The sequence below is a fragment of the Schistocerca gregaria genome, chromosome 1 (assembly GCF_023897955.1).
Source record: "Schistocerca gregaria isolate iqSchGreg1 chromosome 1, iqSchGreg1.2, whole genome shotgun sequence".
Lineage (NCBI taxonomy): Eukaryota > Metazoa > Arthropoda > Insecta > Orthoptera > Acrididae > Schistocerca > Schistocerca gregaria.
In genome coordinates this window covers 503547633-503564676 of record NC_064920.1, presented here as the reverse complement: position 1 = coordinate 503564676, position 17044 = coordinate 503547633, and the positions used below count along the sequence as shown (strand labels likewise).

Sequence of the window (17044 nt, the reverse complement as noted above, 5' to 3'; positions counted from 1 at the left end):
TAATTCCAACTTCATCAGGCAGAATTTTCTGGCTGAAGGATAGCTGTTATGTAGAAATGGATGTAACATGCGTTGTTGTACTTGCACATGTTATATGTAATATAAATGTGAAAAGATACTATTAAACATGTCTGCTGTTCCAGTTTGTTTGCATTATTCATGTGTAATATACTTAAATGTATTTGTGGAACTTACTTGTCTTCCTCTGATGATTTAGCTCTCTTTAGTAATTTGAGATATAGTTCATTTAATTGCTGTGAATTTATGTTTCCTGTTTATACATACTTAATAAGAAAAATAGGACTATCAGACATTCGTGCATACTAAGATGCTGCTACAATGGATTACACTTTTACTTAGAACTACAACTTTTTAAATTGTAGTAATTACTGAAGTGTAAAATTTTGTTCATTGTTTTGGAAATGGTAATTGAAATCTTAATAGAAGTGTTGCTGTAATTTCTCTCTCTCTCTCTCTCTCTCTCTCTCTCTCTCTCTCTCTCTCTCTCACACACACACACACACACACACACACACACACACTATTAATGTATTGACATGAGTCAGATGTTGTGTGTTGATCATCTGTAAGATCTTACTTGATTGCAAATGCATATTGCAGCACGTGGAAGTAGCACCTCACAACCCCCCCTCACCCCACCCCCTCCCAAAAAAAAGGTCCCATAAACAGGGTATGGAGCAACTTCAACATCTTTCGTAGTGGGCACCTTTTTATTATACTTTACTCTTATGAAACACCTAAGAGTTCTCGATGGGTTAAATTTTCTCAAAGAATAGGAAGAAACAGGTATGTATTAGAGCTGTTACTTCAGTAAGTTTGTCTGTAGCTGTAATCTGTATAAGATAATTTGCAGCATTATTGATAATTCTATATACTGTAGAATATACTGTAGAATAGATGACGGTGCATGTAGTGCTATTGTAACCATAATATGAATTGTTTTACTAATGATTGTAGTCTATTAAGTGTATGCAGGTTGGTTCGTGTGGAAGTGGAAAACTTTGTAACAAGGTGATAGTGTGCTAAAATAATTTGAAAAAATTGAAACTTTTCTGCTCCATAATAAAAAATTGTAATCAATACAAAATAAATATGGTTACATGATCGTATTACTAAAGTGTCATGTATATTGAAATTCTTAAAACCAATTGTAATTTTAGGAATATTTCTGAAATATTTAGAGCAGAAATACAGAAAGAGCACAGTATTGGTGTAAGTGAGGTACTGCAAAATTGTGTACCATTATGTTATTTTGCTTTTGTATTTGGTTAACTTACATTTTAGATGTCTTTAGTTTGTCTGTTTATTGGAATTTTCACATAGTGTATTTTTCTCCACTAAGAGGACATTAGCCACTTATGGAAGAGTTTTCTCCAGACTGGTTTGACTAACTGTGGTTTTTATTTTTGCTGCAAAAATTTCTCAATTCTGTGGAGAATAATACTCCATACATATGTCATTATTACATCTCGGATACTAATAATTCTTAACTGCGATAGAATATTGTAAAAAAAAAAATAAAAAAAAATGTTCTTCTAGAACAAAATGTATATTAGTTTGAAACTCACAATAAACTCTGCCATGCACTAGCTTGTGTTTTTTGTATGCCTTAAGGAAAAAAATGTTAAATATTCTGTGCAAAATAGTAAGTCAAATTATTAAAATTGATGAGACTGTAATCACTATTCCAATTGTGACATAGTGAAAAGAAGGCAGTAAGGGACTGGTTCTGGGCTTGCAGATCCTAAATAGGACAACAATGTGTCATAATGTTATTTGGTGGAAGAAAAGTAATTTAAGGAGTAAAACTAACAACTCATCAAGTAGCTGTTTTGCTGAGTCGTCAGTAGTCACATAAACAGGGCTGGAAGCCTTTGCTGGCTTTGCCAAATCATCCTTCGGAGTAATAAAGTACACACACATTATGCTGGCACTGCAGTTAGACTGAGGTGAGCCAATGTCAAGGGCAGGGAGTGGGAACAAGAGTGAGGTCAGGGCAGCTGATAGCTGGGAAGAAGAGACAGCAGGTTCATGGGGCAGGAATAGGGCACTGGTGAGCTTGTCCTGGCTACAGACATGAAGAATTGTACACAATGCGCGCACAATGATGTGGAGGTGCGATTGAGAGAAGAGCGAGACTGTGGTGAAAAGGTTGAGAGTGGAGGGCAAATGAAATTTGGGTTATTGGGCAGGGGCAAGGGCAGAGGTGGGTATGGTGTACGGGCAAACTGAGACCAGGATGACCACGGAATCAAAGGATGGGTCGCAACAAGCAAATTCAACTCCCATCTGTATAAAAGAACATTGTTTTCCACATTGACTCCATTATAATTGTTTATTTACTTCACACAGTCACCTGGTTTTGGCTGTGAATCATTAAGTGCTTATTGATAACCTCGAAATTTTACATTTGAGTCATCAAATGAAAGTATGATTCTTCAACTTGATCCTCTTGGATTTATTTGAAATTAAGTATGCTTGTAGTATTCATGAATAACATGAAACTTTTTTTTTCATATTTATCTGGTAAAAGGTTACTGAATTATGGGTGCTCAAAAAAAATTTTTTTACTTGCAGAGTATTGTTGATTTGTTCACATCTTGTGTTCTAATTAAGCTAAAACATTGAAACTGAGTTTGTTGGAAAGCTCTTTTTAAGGGACTTTTGGGGTCACTGTAAAAAGTAACTTTAAGATTATGCTGTAAAACTCCCTCAAAAATTGATTTCAAATATTAAGTTTACTTCATCGGCTGTGTGTCATTGCAGTTAAATGTGGATATATCTTATAATAGATTGTAAGCAATATTTGCCTTCATCATTGTTTAATTTAAAAATTAGAGTTGCAAACGCTCACAAATAATCAATACAGCTGAATACGAGAGATTTGCTTAAAATCCATTATTAGTTCTAGTTACTGAGGTAAGTCATGTCAGTCCGACTAATTATGCTTCTAGCCAGTCAGTTTGTTGTACATCACTGTTTATGGCTGGGAGAATGTATAGGTTTGCCCTGTAGCAGTTTGAGGGCTATGATAAGTTTTACTTCCCTGCTGATTAGGGAAATAATGTCTGCATGAGTAGGAATGTGAAAGTTGTGGTTGTAAGACGCAAACTGCGATTTCATCCTTTTCCTGATTTGTTTAAACCACCAGTGTCCACTATTTTCATAATCAATATCTCCTTTGATGGCAAATGAATTTGGATTACTGTCAACAGTTCAACTATACTTTCATTATAGTTCAAATAAACTTTTATTATTCCATTCTTGCTTAGGGGAAAAAGGTGTAAAGCTTTTGTGTCCTTAAAATTGTGTAGCATTTCTCAAATCTGTCTGTAAGTTTCAATCCTTCTTTTTCGCGATCTTCTATAGTAGTGTATTTGAAATTAATCCCTTCCACATTATCCTTGGCAGACAGTTTTTAGGTGTCAAAATTTAATCAGTGTAAGATGTTGTAGGCATGTTCAGGTAGCTAGTCGCTTGACTGCTCCGTCGACAATGATCGCTGGCTTCGTTACCATGAGGGGTGATTCAAAATGTCACTGGGTTTCAATATGGAAATCATCTTTATGATAGCACAAGTTGATTTTGTTTTTATTAATATACTGGGCTGTCACTCTGTCGGGGAAGTAATGTATTTTGCTTGCTTTATTACTAAATTTTTTGGTGTGTCAAGTTGGACTTTTAACACAACACACAGCAACATTGTCATGATAAATGTGAAATTACTTTAGATAGTGATCCCATGCTTGTCCCAATTGAAATTTTCAGAAAACAGAGGAAAACAATATCTTTCCCTCTAATCTTCTTGAATTTTAAAAATACAGTTTCCAAAATTCATTAACAATGCTTGTGTTGTAGATCATATAAAAGAGTTTTTGAGTGAACGCAGATTCATAGGTCTAGCTTAATTGGAACACAAATTGTGAACAAATCAATAGTGTTCTGCAAGTCAACATTTGGTATATTTTTACTTATATTTTAGCACTAATTACCCTTTTGCCAGAAAATCTGAAAAAATGTTGTATGTTACTGTCCACAAATACTACCTCAGTGGCTATAAGCCCTTGGGAAAAACCTGGAAATTTTTTAGGCTTTTAGGAATTGTTTCATTGTTTTAGTTTTCAGTTAATAGATAACCCTAACAATGAATTTTACTTTAGCTGACAAATGTAAAATAATACTGCAGCAATAAAACATAAACCAGAGAATAATAAAAGAATAAAACTTGATTGGCAAAGAAAATGCGCCATTTACAACAACAAAACACAGTGTGCACACACAAGCGTCGACCGACAGCAAAAGTGTCAAAGGCTATGCAATACTTTGTAACAAAAAACTGCTTTCAATGTCTTTAGCCTGGGTCTCATTTCGATGAGCATGGTGACATAACTGTTTACATTCCTAGTAGATCACAGGAAAATATTGTGAATGGTGGTTTGAGAATTGTTACTTTCAAAGTAAATTTCCTTTTACCCAAGATGAATTATGTGTGAGAATGTGTAATAAATGTCTTAAATTGTGAAGCATTAGACTCTCATTCAAAACCTAACACTGAGGACCAGTCACTTAGAAATATTTCAGGCCCAGAAGACAAGCCATTTATACCGTTATTTAATATTTCAACAGCATATTTATATTTGATATATCTTAAAGCATAACTCACACTAAAAAGACCTAGTACAATTTTACTTTTTCATATTTATTTTAGATCTTTCATAGATTACAGATTACAAATTACGCTATAGCAAAGTGTTAAAATAAAAAAAAAGTGCGAAGAGAGTTCTTGTGAAATTGCCCACGTAATTGGCTTTCCTGTGGACAAGTCGAAGTGGTCAATGAAACATATACTCAGCCAGGTAAACCATGTAATGTTCGATGCACAGCAGATAAATTTTTAATTGTAGCTGTCAGAAATATTCAGTTAATGCAATTTAATCTGTGTTCTTAGGGCCCTGCCTAATCGCTATCAGAAAAAGAGGCAAAAAAGTTTTGATGGCCAATATTTATGAAATCTGAGCTTTTGTAGCTGTAGTATATTAATTTGAACCATTAACTTTTCCTATTTGTGTGTTTGCGCAACTTAACAATGATATTATTGGCCGACTACGTCATGTATCCTATGCTTTGACTGTGCTAAGTGATTTACGGGTCAAATACTTATAGTTTTGATAAACAACATGCATGGTTCACGATGTGCACAGCTAGCTCTATTCAAAAGCCACTTCCTTTCAGCTGCTAGTAGAGTAGTTCTGCAGAATCAACATTCATTTTAGGTCTCTTATTTAATCGTCACTGTTGCTAATGAACGTTGCACCATGACACAGGCATAAATTTGGCAATGAACAAAACTCATTGATGACCGGACAGTCAGTTCATAATTTTTGTGGTGGGAGATGGAGGAAAAATACGTACTCGAGCTTTGAACGCAGGCTTGTCTGCTTTGTAGTCCAACTCTGTCACCGCTTAACCACAACACCATGGCTCTGAGGAGGGGGGTGCGATAGGGTGTTTCCCTTGTGAGAATCATAAAGACCTAAAGCACATCACCGTCAGTTGAGAGATAGTAGCATTTATTCATACTTCTGAAATCTATTGATCTTATGGTGAGCCATGTTTTATCTTCACTGTAGGCCCACATTGTATATATGAAAATTCAAGAAAGCCGTATCACTGGTTTCTCTGACACTCATATAAATGTGGGGCTGACAGCCGTGTGCTTTAGGCCCTTATAGTTCTCAGCACCTCATTTGTATTCTAGTCAAGTGATCATGTTGGTAGACAGTACTACTTGAGTTTAATCATTTCCACAAATGGCACTTTGTGTTTGGAGTTGGTTGTTTACTGTGCGAGAATCGGCTTTTGTGTGCAGTGTAAATGTAAACTATGTTTAATCTTCTTTTAACTGCTAACAGAAAAGTGAAGCTGTGAGGATGGGTTGTGAAATGTCCGTGGGTAGCTCGGCCGATAGAGCACTTGAACGCAAAAGGCAACTGTCCTGAGTTAGAGTATTGGTCCGGCACACAGCTTTTATCTGCCAGGAATAACAGTTTTTTTTTATAGAGAGAGAGAGAGAGAGAGAGAGAGAGAGAGAGAGAGAGAGAGAGAGAGTGGCAGTCAAATCAGCATGACTACAAGTGAACGTTTGACAAGGAAGTGTACAGTTTGCGCGGGTGCAGTGTAAGAATATCTGATATTCAGCCTGGTAGTACATTTGTGAACAAATACATCTGTTAGAGATCTTGTACATTTGTCCAAAAAAAAAAAATGGAGAATCACGAAAGCTCCCACTCACACAAAAATGCGAAATGGAGAGCTGCGAAAGGTTACACATAATTTCATTATTGCCCTAAACTGTACTTAATTATGTACAAAACAAAAAATTCTTTCTTTTATATTAAAAACAAAGATTCCAAGACTTACCAAGCGGGAAAGCGCCGGCAGACAGGCACAATGAACAAAACACACACACAGAATTTCGAGCTTTCGCAACCGGCGGCTGCTTCGTCAGGAAAGAGGGAAGGAAAAGGAAAGATGAAAGGATGTGGGTTTTAAGGGAGAGGGTAAGGAGTCATTCCAATCCCGGGAGCGGAAAGACTTACCTTAGGGGGGAAAAAAAAGGATAGGTATATACGCACACGCACATATATATCCATCCATACATACACAGACACAAGCAGACATTTTCCCATGTGGAAGTTTCTTTCTATTTTATTTACATCATCATTAAATTCTTTCTTTTGTTAGATAAGTTACACACATTATTATTACTGTTGTTTTTATCAGCACTAGCTGTAGTTATATAAACTTGTTGGTAAGCTTAACTGTTCTGCAGCAGATGCTGTTAATTTCACACTCACATTTTTCTGAATCTGAAAGTTTGTAAACACCCAGAATGTATACTTGCGAGCCTCCACTGCATGACGGTTATAGTTTAACTGGAAAATTTGGAAACTTTTTTCCCTTTCCCCCAAATACACCCCGTACGGGCATGCAAAAAGACTACTAAATACGTGCCCTTGTGTGTGACAGCACTGGCTCTGGCTGCCAAGGCCAGACTGCAAGCAATCTGGGCGGTGAGCAATTGCACAGGTGGAAACTGTCCATGCAATGTATACTACTTTCTCATAACCAGCCTGTCCTCAACTTTAATGAGTCATTGGCCTTCAGCCACCTATACCCTTTCCTGTTCCCACTCCACAGCCTTGTGTTCCACCAAAGCATCCACAGTTTGGTTACTTATCTCCTTTTCTGCCCTCCCCAGCCTTCTGTTTAACCTCCCAATTGCAACTAGTTGCCCTACCCCTTCTCCACTTCATCCCTTTATGCTCCTACAAACAGCACTTTACTGTCCCCCACCTGTACGCTCCACTCCCCCCCCCCCCTCCCGCCCCCCTCCCTGCCCCAGCCTCCTCCTTGTCCCCACCTCACCATCAAGATTGCTTCTCCCATCATGTGCAGTTGCTTGTAGTGTGCCCTCGGCTGTTAGAAACAGTAGTCAGGTGTGCGGGCGAGCACCTGTCTTTAAGAAGAAGCCCTTCTGTCCGGAAGCTTACTTGTTTAGTAGTCATATTGTCGTGCATGTCTGCAACTTAATGTCTTTGCTATATGGTAAGTAACAATCTACCCTTTTCATATATTGTCACACTTAATTTCAAGTAAATTTAAGGAGGACATGTTTCAGCACTTGTTGATTTGACTAGGAGTAATGTTGTCACAAGGAGTAACCCATTTACCCTGTGTGGGTGTGTAAACAAATGTACAAGTGTCATATAAGTATGCAGACTTGGGGAGACTGATTCCATACAGTAAAACAAAAAAGGTGTAGTAAACATGAGCTCTAAAATGCACATATTGAGAGCTATGAGCACTAGCTCATATTGGCTGTTGTGAAACACATCTACTGTATAAGTGCTCATAGCTCTTGAGATGTGTGTTTTTTGAGTCCAAGTTTACTAGAATTTTTCTTGTCTTGGTGTAAGGAATCTGCCATCAAAGTCTGAAAGGGAAATTAGTTACATCCTGTATAAATACTGTAGTAGTAGACTCAAGGGATGTATTTAAATGACTGGCCAACATTATATTCACCCACAAAGGCTGCCTGTAAAATTAGAAGGTTATGAGCAAGCACTTACAAATATCGCCAGAATCAGCTGATTGTGTGGAATAAATGATTGGTCATAATATAACCAAGGTGAAAGATGGACTTGCTTGTATAAATTTGTTGCTGTGGTACCTGGTATGGAAAACAACTTACACTTGTATCTAATTCAGAGGAGGTTGTCTTGGGGGAGGGGGCATGGAGATGGCATGGGCTGGGAAACAGTGACAGAAATTGAGCATGTCGTGGTTGACAGTGTGTTCTGACATTAGGTGGTAAACTCCACTCTAGGTCACAATTTGGCGATAGCCGTTCATTCATAGTCAAATTGCTTGATGGACTCATGTCAGAAACAGCTTACTGCAACTTCAGAAAATTTTATATGGGGAAAGGCCACCAACCAGCTGTTCAGCAAAGTTAACTGTTTTGTGTGTGTATTGACGACCAAGCACCTGAACGATTTGGTGAATTGTTCCCTTCGCACCATAAATTATCTACAAAATTATTTGAAATGTTTGGTTACCAAGTCATAGTACTCAGCCACTAAACAAGATAGCAATGAGCACCTTGCAATTATTGGTTCATGTACTTCGGTCATTGGAGAGAAGCCTCATAATTGAGTTGGTGAAGCATATGTTTTGAGAAATTGTCAGCATGCGCATTTGTCGAATTGTACAAACAGAAAAAGATAGTTAAAGGCAAAAGGGGATAGTTAGGAAGTAGTGTGAGTGATATATATCTCTAATTATTATATTCCTCTCCCTAGTCCTACCCTTAACCTTCTCCCTCCTTACTATCACCACTCTACCAGCCCTCTGCTATCTGCTTCCCCTCACCCCTGTTTTATTTCCTTTTCTTTTCCCCATAAATTCATCCCTTCCTATCCCTTCTTCCTGCCTCCCTCCCCCTCTTAACCTCCCCCCCCCCCTCTCTCTCTCTCTCCCTCCCCCCCCCCTCTCCCCTCCTCCCTCCCCCTCCCTCCCTCCCTCCCTCTCTCTGAGTTATGACCTGCTTGTGCATTGTTTCAGTAATTCAGTTCTGATAGCTTGCTAGCGTTTTATGCATAATTTGCAAATCCCTTGAGAGGTACCAATTTTCATATTGATGTGTTTGAAAGCACTTTGTTCCTCTCACAAAGAATAGATTTGCACAGTTGGTTTAAAATGTGTGTGTTTCAATTGGTTGTTAATAGAATTTTTTTTTTCATTGTCTTTCCAAATGGAAATGAATTTAATTTTCAACAATACAGCTTTCCATCTTCTTTTCCTTGGAATGTTTGTTCGTGTACAAACAGTCTGTTTCACACATTTCATTGGCATTGTGTGCAAAACTCTCTTACACATTGCCTGTTATGTTTTGTTGCATTTTATACATTATTAATCTCTAAAAGCTCTAAATACTAATAAACAAATGTACATTACTTGTAAATAAATATATCACTTTACTGACAACATACTTTACACATGACTCCAATATTATGTTTATGTAATTTCACACTGATTAAATTTGCTAGACTTTAGTTTGGTGGAATGATTATTGTATAGCAACTATTTGTAAACAGCAGTTGCTTTGCAGAAGTGTAATGTTTCTGCATAGCAACTAACCTGTTCTGCTAATTTATTTTGTAAAATTAATATTACCAGGAAATTAGTGGTTAACTTGAAATGTTCATTGTATTTTTTGTTGGACTGTTACAGCAGATTCTTTTTCAATTTGTTTTTTTAGACAGGTTAGGATTTTTGTTTAATGTTGATTGCTTACAGACACTTGGCAGGCAAGATGGTGTGAAGCAGGACTGGGTAATAGAGGACACAATAGGCAACTGGTGGAGGCCAAACTTCGAACCGCCACAGTATCCTTATGTCCCTCCTCACATCACTAAGCCAAAAGAACACAAGCGGCTTTTTCTTGTCCAGTTGGCTGAGAAGGGTAGGATTACAAGATCATTCAGTCTGTAGAGTCTTCTTTATAAATACTTATAGAATTGTACTTTGTACATTTTATGTTAAATCCTAATATTTTCTCTAGATTGCCACAGTTGGAAGACCTCCTTTGTATTTTTGAAAAACAAGTGCTGATCCTCTGGAGGGCACAAAATGTTAAACTACTTCATTTATGAGGGGACACAACGGGATTCATAATTATAGTTGAGTCTGCGAGTAATATATTTACTCAGCTGTTGTGTTGTTTGTATTTACTATTGAAATTAGTCTGTAACATATTATTGAGCATATTTATCTCCAAAGAATAGAGCTAAACAATAAAATTTGATTCAAATTATCATTTGTAATGAATTTAAGTTATCCATTTGTGGCAATTCATTATGAGTTCCATGTTGGAATATGGCTTTCAGTTTTAAGCGTGTCACATATGTAATATTGTAGAACCTGGCTATAACACACACCTTTACTATATACTTTTAAAATACTTAAAATGTGATCCTGTTTGCGCTATTGTGTGAATGAATGTGAAAGCTGTTAGCCATGTTTTATAATTTCTTTATGGATTTTTGTTCAATCTGTGATTCTCACAATAGTACGTGGCATATGTTGTCAGGCTGTGTAAACATCAACTTTCAATTGTTAGTTTCTTTTGAATATTTACTATATACACATTATGATACTGTTCATACTTTAACCTTGTTTTCCACCATTACTCTTATGCATGCCCTTATAACATATGTTAGCAAACTGTCTATAAACCTTTTGCCTGTTATACCAGGTTTTATTTGTTGAAATAATTGTCTCGGTAAAAAGTTGTACATTGACACTGTGGTAGCTTGACATGTAATGTACATCTCACACATGTGAAAATATTTGTAGTCATGCAGCAATACCAAGAATGTAATCTCAGTGTTTTTACTTGCTCCTTAATATGAAACATGTTTCTATTAGCCATCATGTACATAGTGGGAACTATATAAAAGGAAGTGGTATCTCGGTAATTATGCTTGTGAAACGCACATTGCTATTATTCTCTGTTTTGTGCACATCTGAAGGAACAGCTAGGATATACTAATGTAAAATCTCGTGTTTGTCAGTACACAATCTTTTGTTAATACACTGTAGTGTGTGTGGAAAAAAACTTTATTTTCATGTTAAATTTGAAATAAAAACTTCAGTTTGCGTTAGGGTCATGAATTATCTTGTTTTTAGTTCAGAGTTTGATATTTGTTACAAACTTCACATCAGCTGTGAAATATTGTGTAATTGGTTAATGTATTGATTTACCCCAGAAGATATTGAAAATTATTTACCCAAAGGCATATATAATGTAATCTCATACTACTTGTGGCAGTCCTTGTAGGACATAATTTTTTGGGTGCATCATTTCATGGTATTAATACCTTCAAAACATTTATTATAAATGTGCTCTTTTCCACTTGTGTGTAGTATTGGAAGTAGTCTGAAATGGGGGGGGGGGGGGGGGGAGGCATTGTAGGACACTGTTCTGTTCACTGGCGTGTGTTGCGAGCACCTTTATTGTGAATCACCACATTTTGAGATACCATTTGTCCAATTTTCTAAGCACACTGATATTCTAATTGGTTTGTAATGTTATAGGTTAGGTTGGCAGTGACACATTAAATGTTAACAGGGGCTAATTACAAAGGTCCTCAAATTTTGAAGTTATTTGGGAAAATTTCTAAACTATGGAAGTTAATTCAGTTACAGTTTAACTCTTGTAGCTGTTGTCATGGGATACTGAACTATTTTTGCATTAAAATCTGAATTATGTACAGAGTAAAGGTGACATTCATTATCTAGGAGAAAACTGGCCAATGTGATATTTTCTTTAGTTGTGTAAATAGAAATCAGTATAATGGTTTTAACTTTTGTCTTAAACTAGTAAGTTTTTCAAGCAAAATTTTTGATGTTTTCAGAAAGTCTTTACTATCATGAGCTATCCTTTTGAATAAAATACGAATGATTTCTCATATCTTCTGCATTGCAGAAACAAATTGTACATTACTACGCTTTGTACTTTGTATATATCTTAATTAAATCTGTAAATGAATTCTATTGGAAGTTTTGATCATGTGCACAAATTTCTTCAAAGGGGCTGTGTAGCTTTGTATAATTGAGCATAAAATGGGTATATATACTGCAGAATTGTTCCTATGAATTTACGTTATGTGATAACGTTCGAAAATTATTAACTTTACTGTTTCCTGTACTCTTTCTTTCTGAAAGGTGGGCCACTGTAGAGGCAGAACTTCTCTGTCCTGAGGGGCTGTGGGCTTTGTGTTAATTGGGGAAAGGCTAGTAAATCTCTTACGAATAGTTACTAAGGGAAGAAAACAAGAATATTGAGTAAAACATCACACAACATTTGAAGTAACAATATCAGAAAAGTTGCTACTCACCTTATAGAGGAGATGCTGAGTCATGATAGGCACAATAAAAAGATTCACACAATTAAAGCTTTTGGCCATTAAGGCAGCGCGCGCGCGCACACACACACACACACACACACACACACACACACACACACACACACACACACACAACCTGCACCTGCAGTCTCAGAGAGCTGGGCACACACTTCTCTGGTATTGTTACATTCCATCATGGATTTTCCATTGTTTAACATTTGAAGTAAGATTTTAAGCCAATTTGCTCTCAGAGGGGAATATGTTTCATTTTAAAAGTATAGTTTACATGAGTATACCATTGTAAAATCTCACAGTTTGTGTTGATATGACAAGTTTCAAAGAAATTTTTTTTATCCAATTAAAAAAGTCAGAAACTAAGCAAATGATGATGACTATCCCCATAATATAAAGTGGACACTGACTGCAAATGTTAAAGTGGTTGTAAATTCATACCCTGCATATCAGTGTGTATTGAAGAGGTTACTTCGCGTTGTACCACAAGTTTTCTTCCCATTCAGCTAGCCTATGAATCATGTAAAGAATGACTATTTAAACATGTCTGTACAAACTGTAATTAGTTTAATCTCGTCTTTATGGTCTGTATGTGAGTAATACATGAGGTGGTAGTGTCTCTTGAATCTTCACTCAGCACTCGTTTTTTAGAATTTTGTAAGTGGATGTTTTGGGATAGTTCACCTCTCTTAAAGCTTCTGCCAGTTCAGTTTTTTAGGCATTTACGGGACACTCTGCTAGTAGTCAAACAAATCCATAATCATTTGTGCTGCCCTTCTTCGTATATATTAGATACTGCCTATTACCATATTTACTCGAATCTAAGCCACACTTTTTTTCCGGTTTTTGTAATCCAAAAAACCGCCTGCGGCTTAGCATCAAGTGCAAAATAAGCGGAAGTTCTGAAAAATGTTGGTAGGTGCCGCCACAACTAACTTCTGCTGTTGAATATATGTAGCGCTACACAGGCATGCTTTGCAGGCACAAAGATAAATACTGGCGCCAAAACCTCTGCGTCAGTAAATAAATTAAAAAAAAAAAAAGTGGAAGACGAGCTTTTTTCTCTGCCTCGAGTTCTGACCACTGCATTTTCATTCATTATCCAATGAAGTAAATACAAATGTATTAGCATTTTAATGTACTAGGAAAATCGGAATGGCAAGACTGTTCAGGATGTTTCTCAATATGGCCCACTCTACGTTCTGAATTTTTTCCTACCTGTGAGAAGAGATGGCTGTTACAGGAACTTTTATGAATTGTGAATCACATGCAGTATTCTCTTGACCATAAGAATAATACGAATATAAACATTTTGCCACGTATTGTTTCGTGTTTGCTGCTTGTCTCATTTAAATCCTGTCTGCCTAATAAACTAAGAAACTAGATTGAGACAACAGCAAACGCGGAAGAATATGCATATCGTGTCATGTTTATATTTGTATTATTGTTATGCCTAATAGTGACAGTCAGAAATGAAACACGGCAGTTGACTAGATTTTTAAATCTAAGATGACTCTAATTTCTGTGCAGAATGTAATGTACTAAAGAGGCGTCTGCAAATATTTTCAAATGGAGAAAAATTTTCCCTAAACTCTAGTTCAGAACATCTTCTATCATGCACAGTCTGTTGGGTTCTTGTTGATCATTATCAAACAAAGCAGCAGGGTAAGTAACAACAAATATCAGTCTCTTGCCATTGTTTCGCGTAAGAGACTATTCCTTTTTTATTTTTATTGTAAGAGGTGGTAGTGCGCACAAAAGCAAGCCATGCCGCTAGCGGTGACAGGCCGTAAACACTCATTATCAGAATGCGACAAACAATGCATGACACAGTGCAATAATGCATTTTCAGCTTAGAGCGACGTAAACACCTATAACAAAGAGAACGGCACTTATCAGATCAAAGAAAAATAAGCAATCAAATCAAACCAGACGAAGTACATGGAAAAGGAAGGGTACCCGGTATAAATACGGACGGAGTGCCTGACGCATAGCAATGGCAACCTGGTAAAGCTTAACTGCTAATCTTAAGACTCGAACCAAACTACTGTAGCTGTGTCGTTATTCATTCAACCTAAATTGTGTGTCATATTACAATGGACCAACTTTGTTTAGATTTGGAGGTGCGACCTAAAACTTTTCTCTCCCCTTGAATTTCAAGTCTCAAATTTTAGGTGGGGCTTAGATTCGGGAAAAATTTTTTTCCTTGATTTAGAGTCTCATTTTTCAGTTGCGGCTTAGATTTGAGTAAATATATTCTATTTGGTATGGGCTCCACACACCTGAGTTATATTATAGAAGAAGATACACAAGTATTTTGTTTTGTTTGTAAACTGAATTTTCTCAGTATTCTATGAGTGGACTGAGCTCCACCAAACCAACTTTATGTATGGCTGTGTAATCATTCGATTTCATGTCCCCACAAATTGTTCCACCAAGGTATTTATATCAGTTGGCTGGTTCCAGTTGTGACTCATTAATAGTGTAATCATAGGATTCTACTTTCCCACATTTTGAGAAGTGCAGAACTTGACATTTCTTAACATTTGATGATTTTTGCAGCACTTGGAAAACTAATCAAGATCTGAATGGATTTTGTGCAATTTTGTTCAGATTATGCTTCATTATGTGTAAGTGCATAATCTGAAGGAGGTGATGAAGGTTTTGGAATCAGTGCATGTGGGTGTGGAGTTACTTTCAGATACCTCATTACATATCAGTTCAGAACTTGCTCTAAGATTCTACAGAGGGCTGTAAATTATACTGGACAACAGTTTCATGGATCATTTCTGCTGCCTTATTTGTCAATGGATGTGAGCTTTGCTTTTGTCCAACCACTGGGCGCAGGTTTGTTTGCTAGAGGGATCAGTGTTACATTTAGAAACGGGGGATAACTGAAACTCCTGTACAGAATCTGATACAGATTCCATCAATCTTGCACAATCATTTTGATTTCAGTTGTTTGTCAACACCACTGACATTAGTAACTCCCGTATACAGTTAAGCATTTCTGCTTTTGCTTTCGTGCCCACAATTTCATTTTCTTTGCAGTTGTGTGGATACTGACTTAAGTGTCCCTAACAGCCTTTACATATTACCAAAATTTTGTTGCATTTTGAGAGATCTTATTGTGTTGAAGTAGTTGTTAAAGACTTCATGCCTTGACCTTTCAGTATTTGAACGTGTTTCTTTCAGCTCTCTAGCTGTAGATCAGATGCAGCATGTGGTTTTCATACTGACTATAGCCAAATGGTTACACACTGTATTTTCTTTCCGTTTCATAACCAACTTCTAAATAAAATCAAAATCTAATTCCAAGATAAGGTATCTTGTTTATGCCCCAGTGTCACATTTCCTCACACTGTACCACAACAACTTGTATTGAAAGGTGAGTTTTGGAGGAATCTTTAATGCAGATTGTTTCACTGCCTGCTTAATTTCTTTTGTATTTTCATTTGTGAACTTCAAATGTTTTGTGTGTTCAATCCAGTGCTCTGAGAAAGCCATGCTCCCACACCATTGCTGCTTTATTTAGGTAATTGTAGGTTTAAATCTTTTTAATTGTTTTGCCTTTTGATGTTTGTTAATTATTGCTGTTACAACTGTCGCATGGTCACTGTTAAGTTTCAGTGTGGACATTGTCAGATATATTTGTTGTCACTAGATGTAACGTATAGCATGTTCCTGATTATTGGGGTGTGGATTGTGTATGCATAGTGTAGCAATTTTTGAAAACATGAAAAAAAAATCGTGGCTCAAATTATTTGCGTGTAGAGTACCCTGTTTCATAATGTATGGGACTCATTTTTTGCTGCTGGAATGATAAAGTTCCCAATCCCATCAGCAAATATAACTGAAATATCAGTTATTTCATCTTCAGCTTAATGTGGGGCGCTCTACCTTTTTAACATGTCCATGGCTGAATTTGTCGATGTTTGGTAAGCCCTTTGCTTAGGGGGCAAAGATTAGTTTCAAACTCAGTTAAAGCTAAAGACAGTTGTTCTTGTTACTACAAATGTTTATTGGCCTAGATCACATAAAAATACATGATGATTCCTAGTTTCAGCAAAATTAAATCACGATATTCAGATCATTAGCCTAGACAATTTTATTTACAAGGCCAATCCATTTTGCCGACAGTTCACATTAATTATACAATACTTAGAGACAAAATTTCAGAGCACTGTCTCTCATTGTACAATGAGAGAGTAGCTGTGCAAAAAAATGCACAATAGTTACAAATAAAATACGTTAGATATGTATAAAATATTTTCATGTTGTTACCTTGACATCTGATAGGCGATACTGAAAGAGAACATTACAGGGGCATCAAGACTGCAAACAAAAAATCTCTGATTAGTTCTAGGTCTTACTGCATTCTACTGTGTTCTATACTATTCAGCACAGTGGCAAAGTTGAAGTTGCTATAACCATAAATATTCGCTAAGCCTTTCCTTACTGATGGATTGTAGTGTAAGAATGTATAAACAGTAAAATTTACCAGATGTCAACAGGGACAAAACATGGAGATACTTCAT

At 36.5% G+C, this 17044-nt stretch overlaps 1 protein-coding gene across 2 annotated transcripts in view; it reads left to right on the top strand.

Moving 5' to 3' along the window:
• The window catches only part of LOC126354203 (cleavage and polyadenylation specificity factor subunit 5), a 92565-nt gene that overhangs the window by 43469 nt on the left and 32052 nt on the right, over window positions 1-17044 (top strand). For both annotated transcript variants that reach the window (XM_050003663.1, XM_050003672.1), the window contains exon 4: window positions 9883-10048. In XM_050003663.1, the coding sequence (XP_049859620.1) occupies window positions 9883-10048 (166 nt within the window). The remainder of the gene's footprint in view (window positions 1-9882; window positions 10049-17044) is intronic.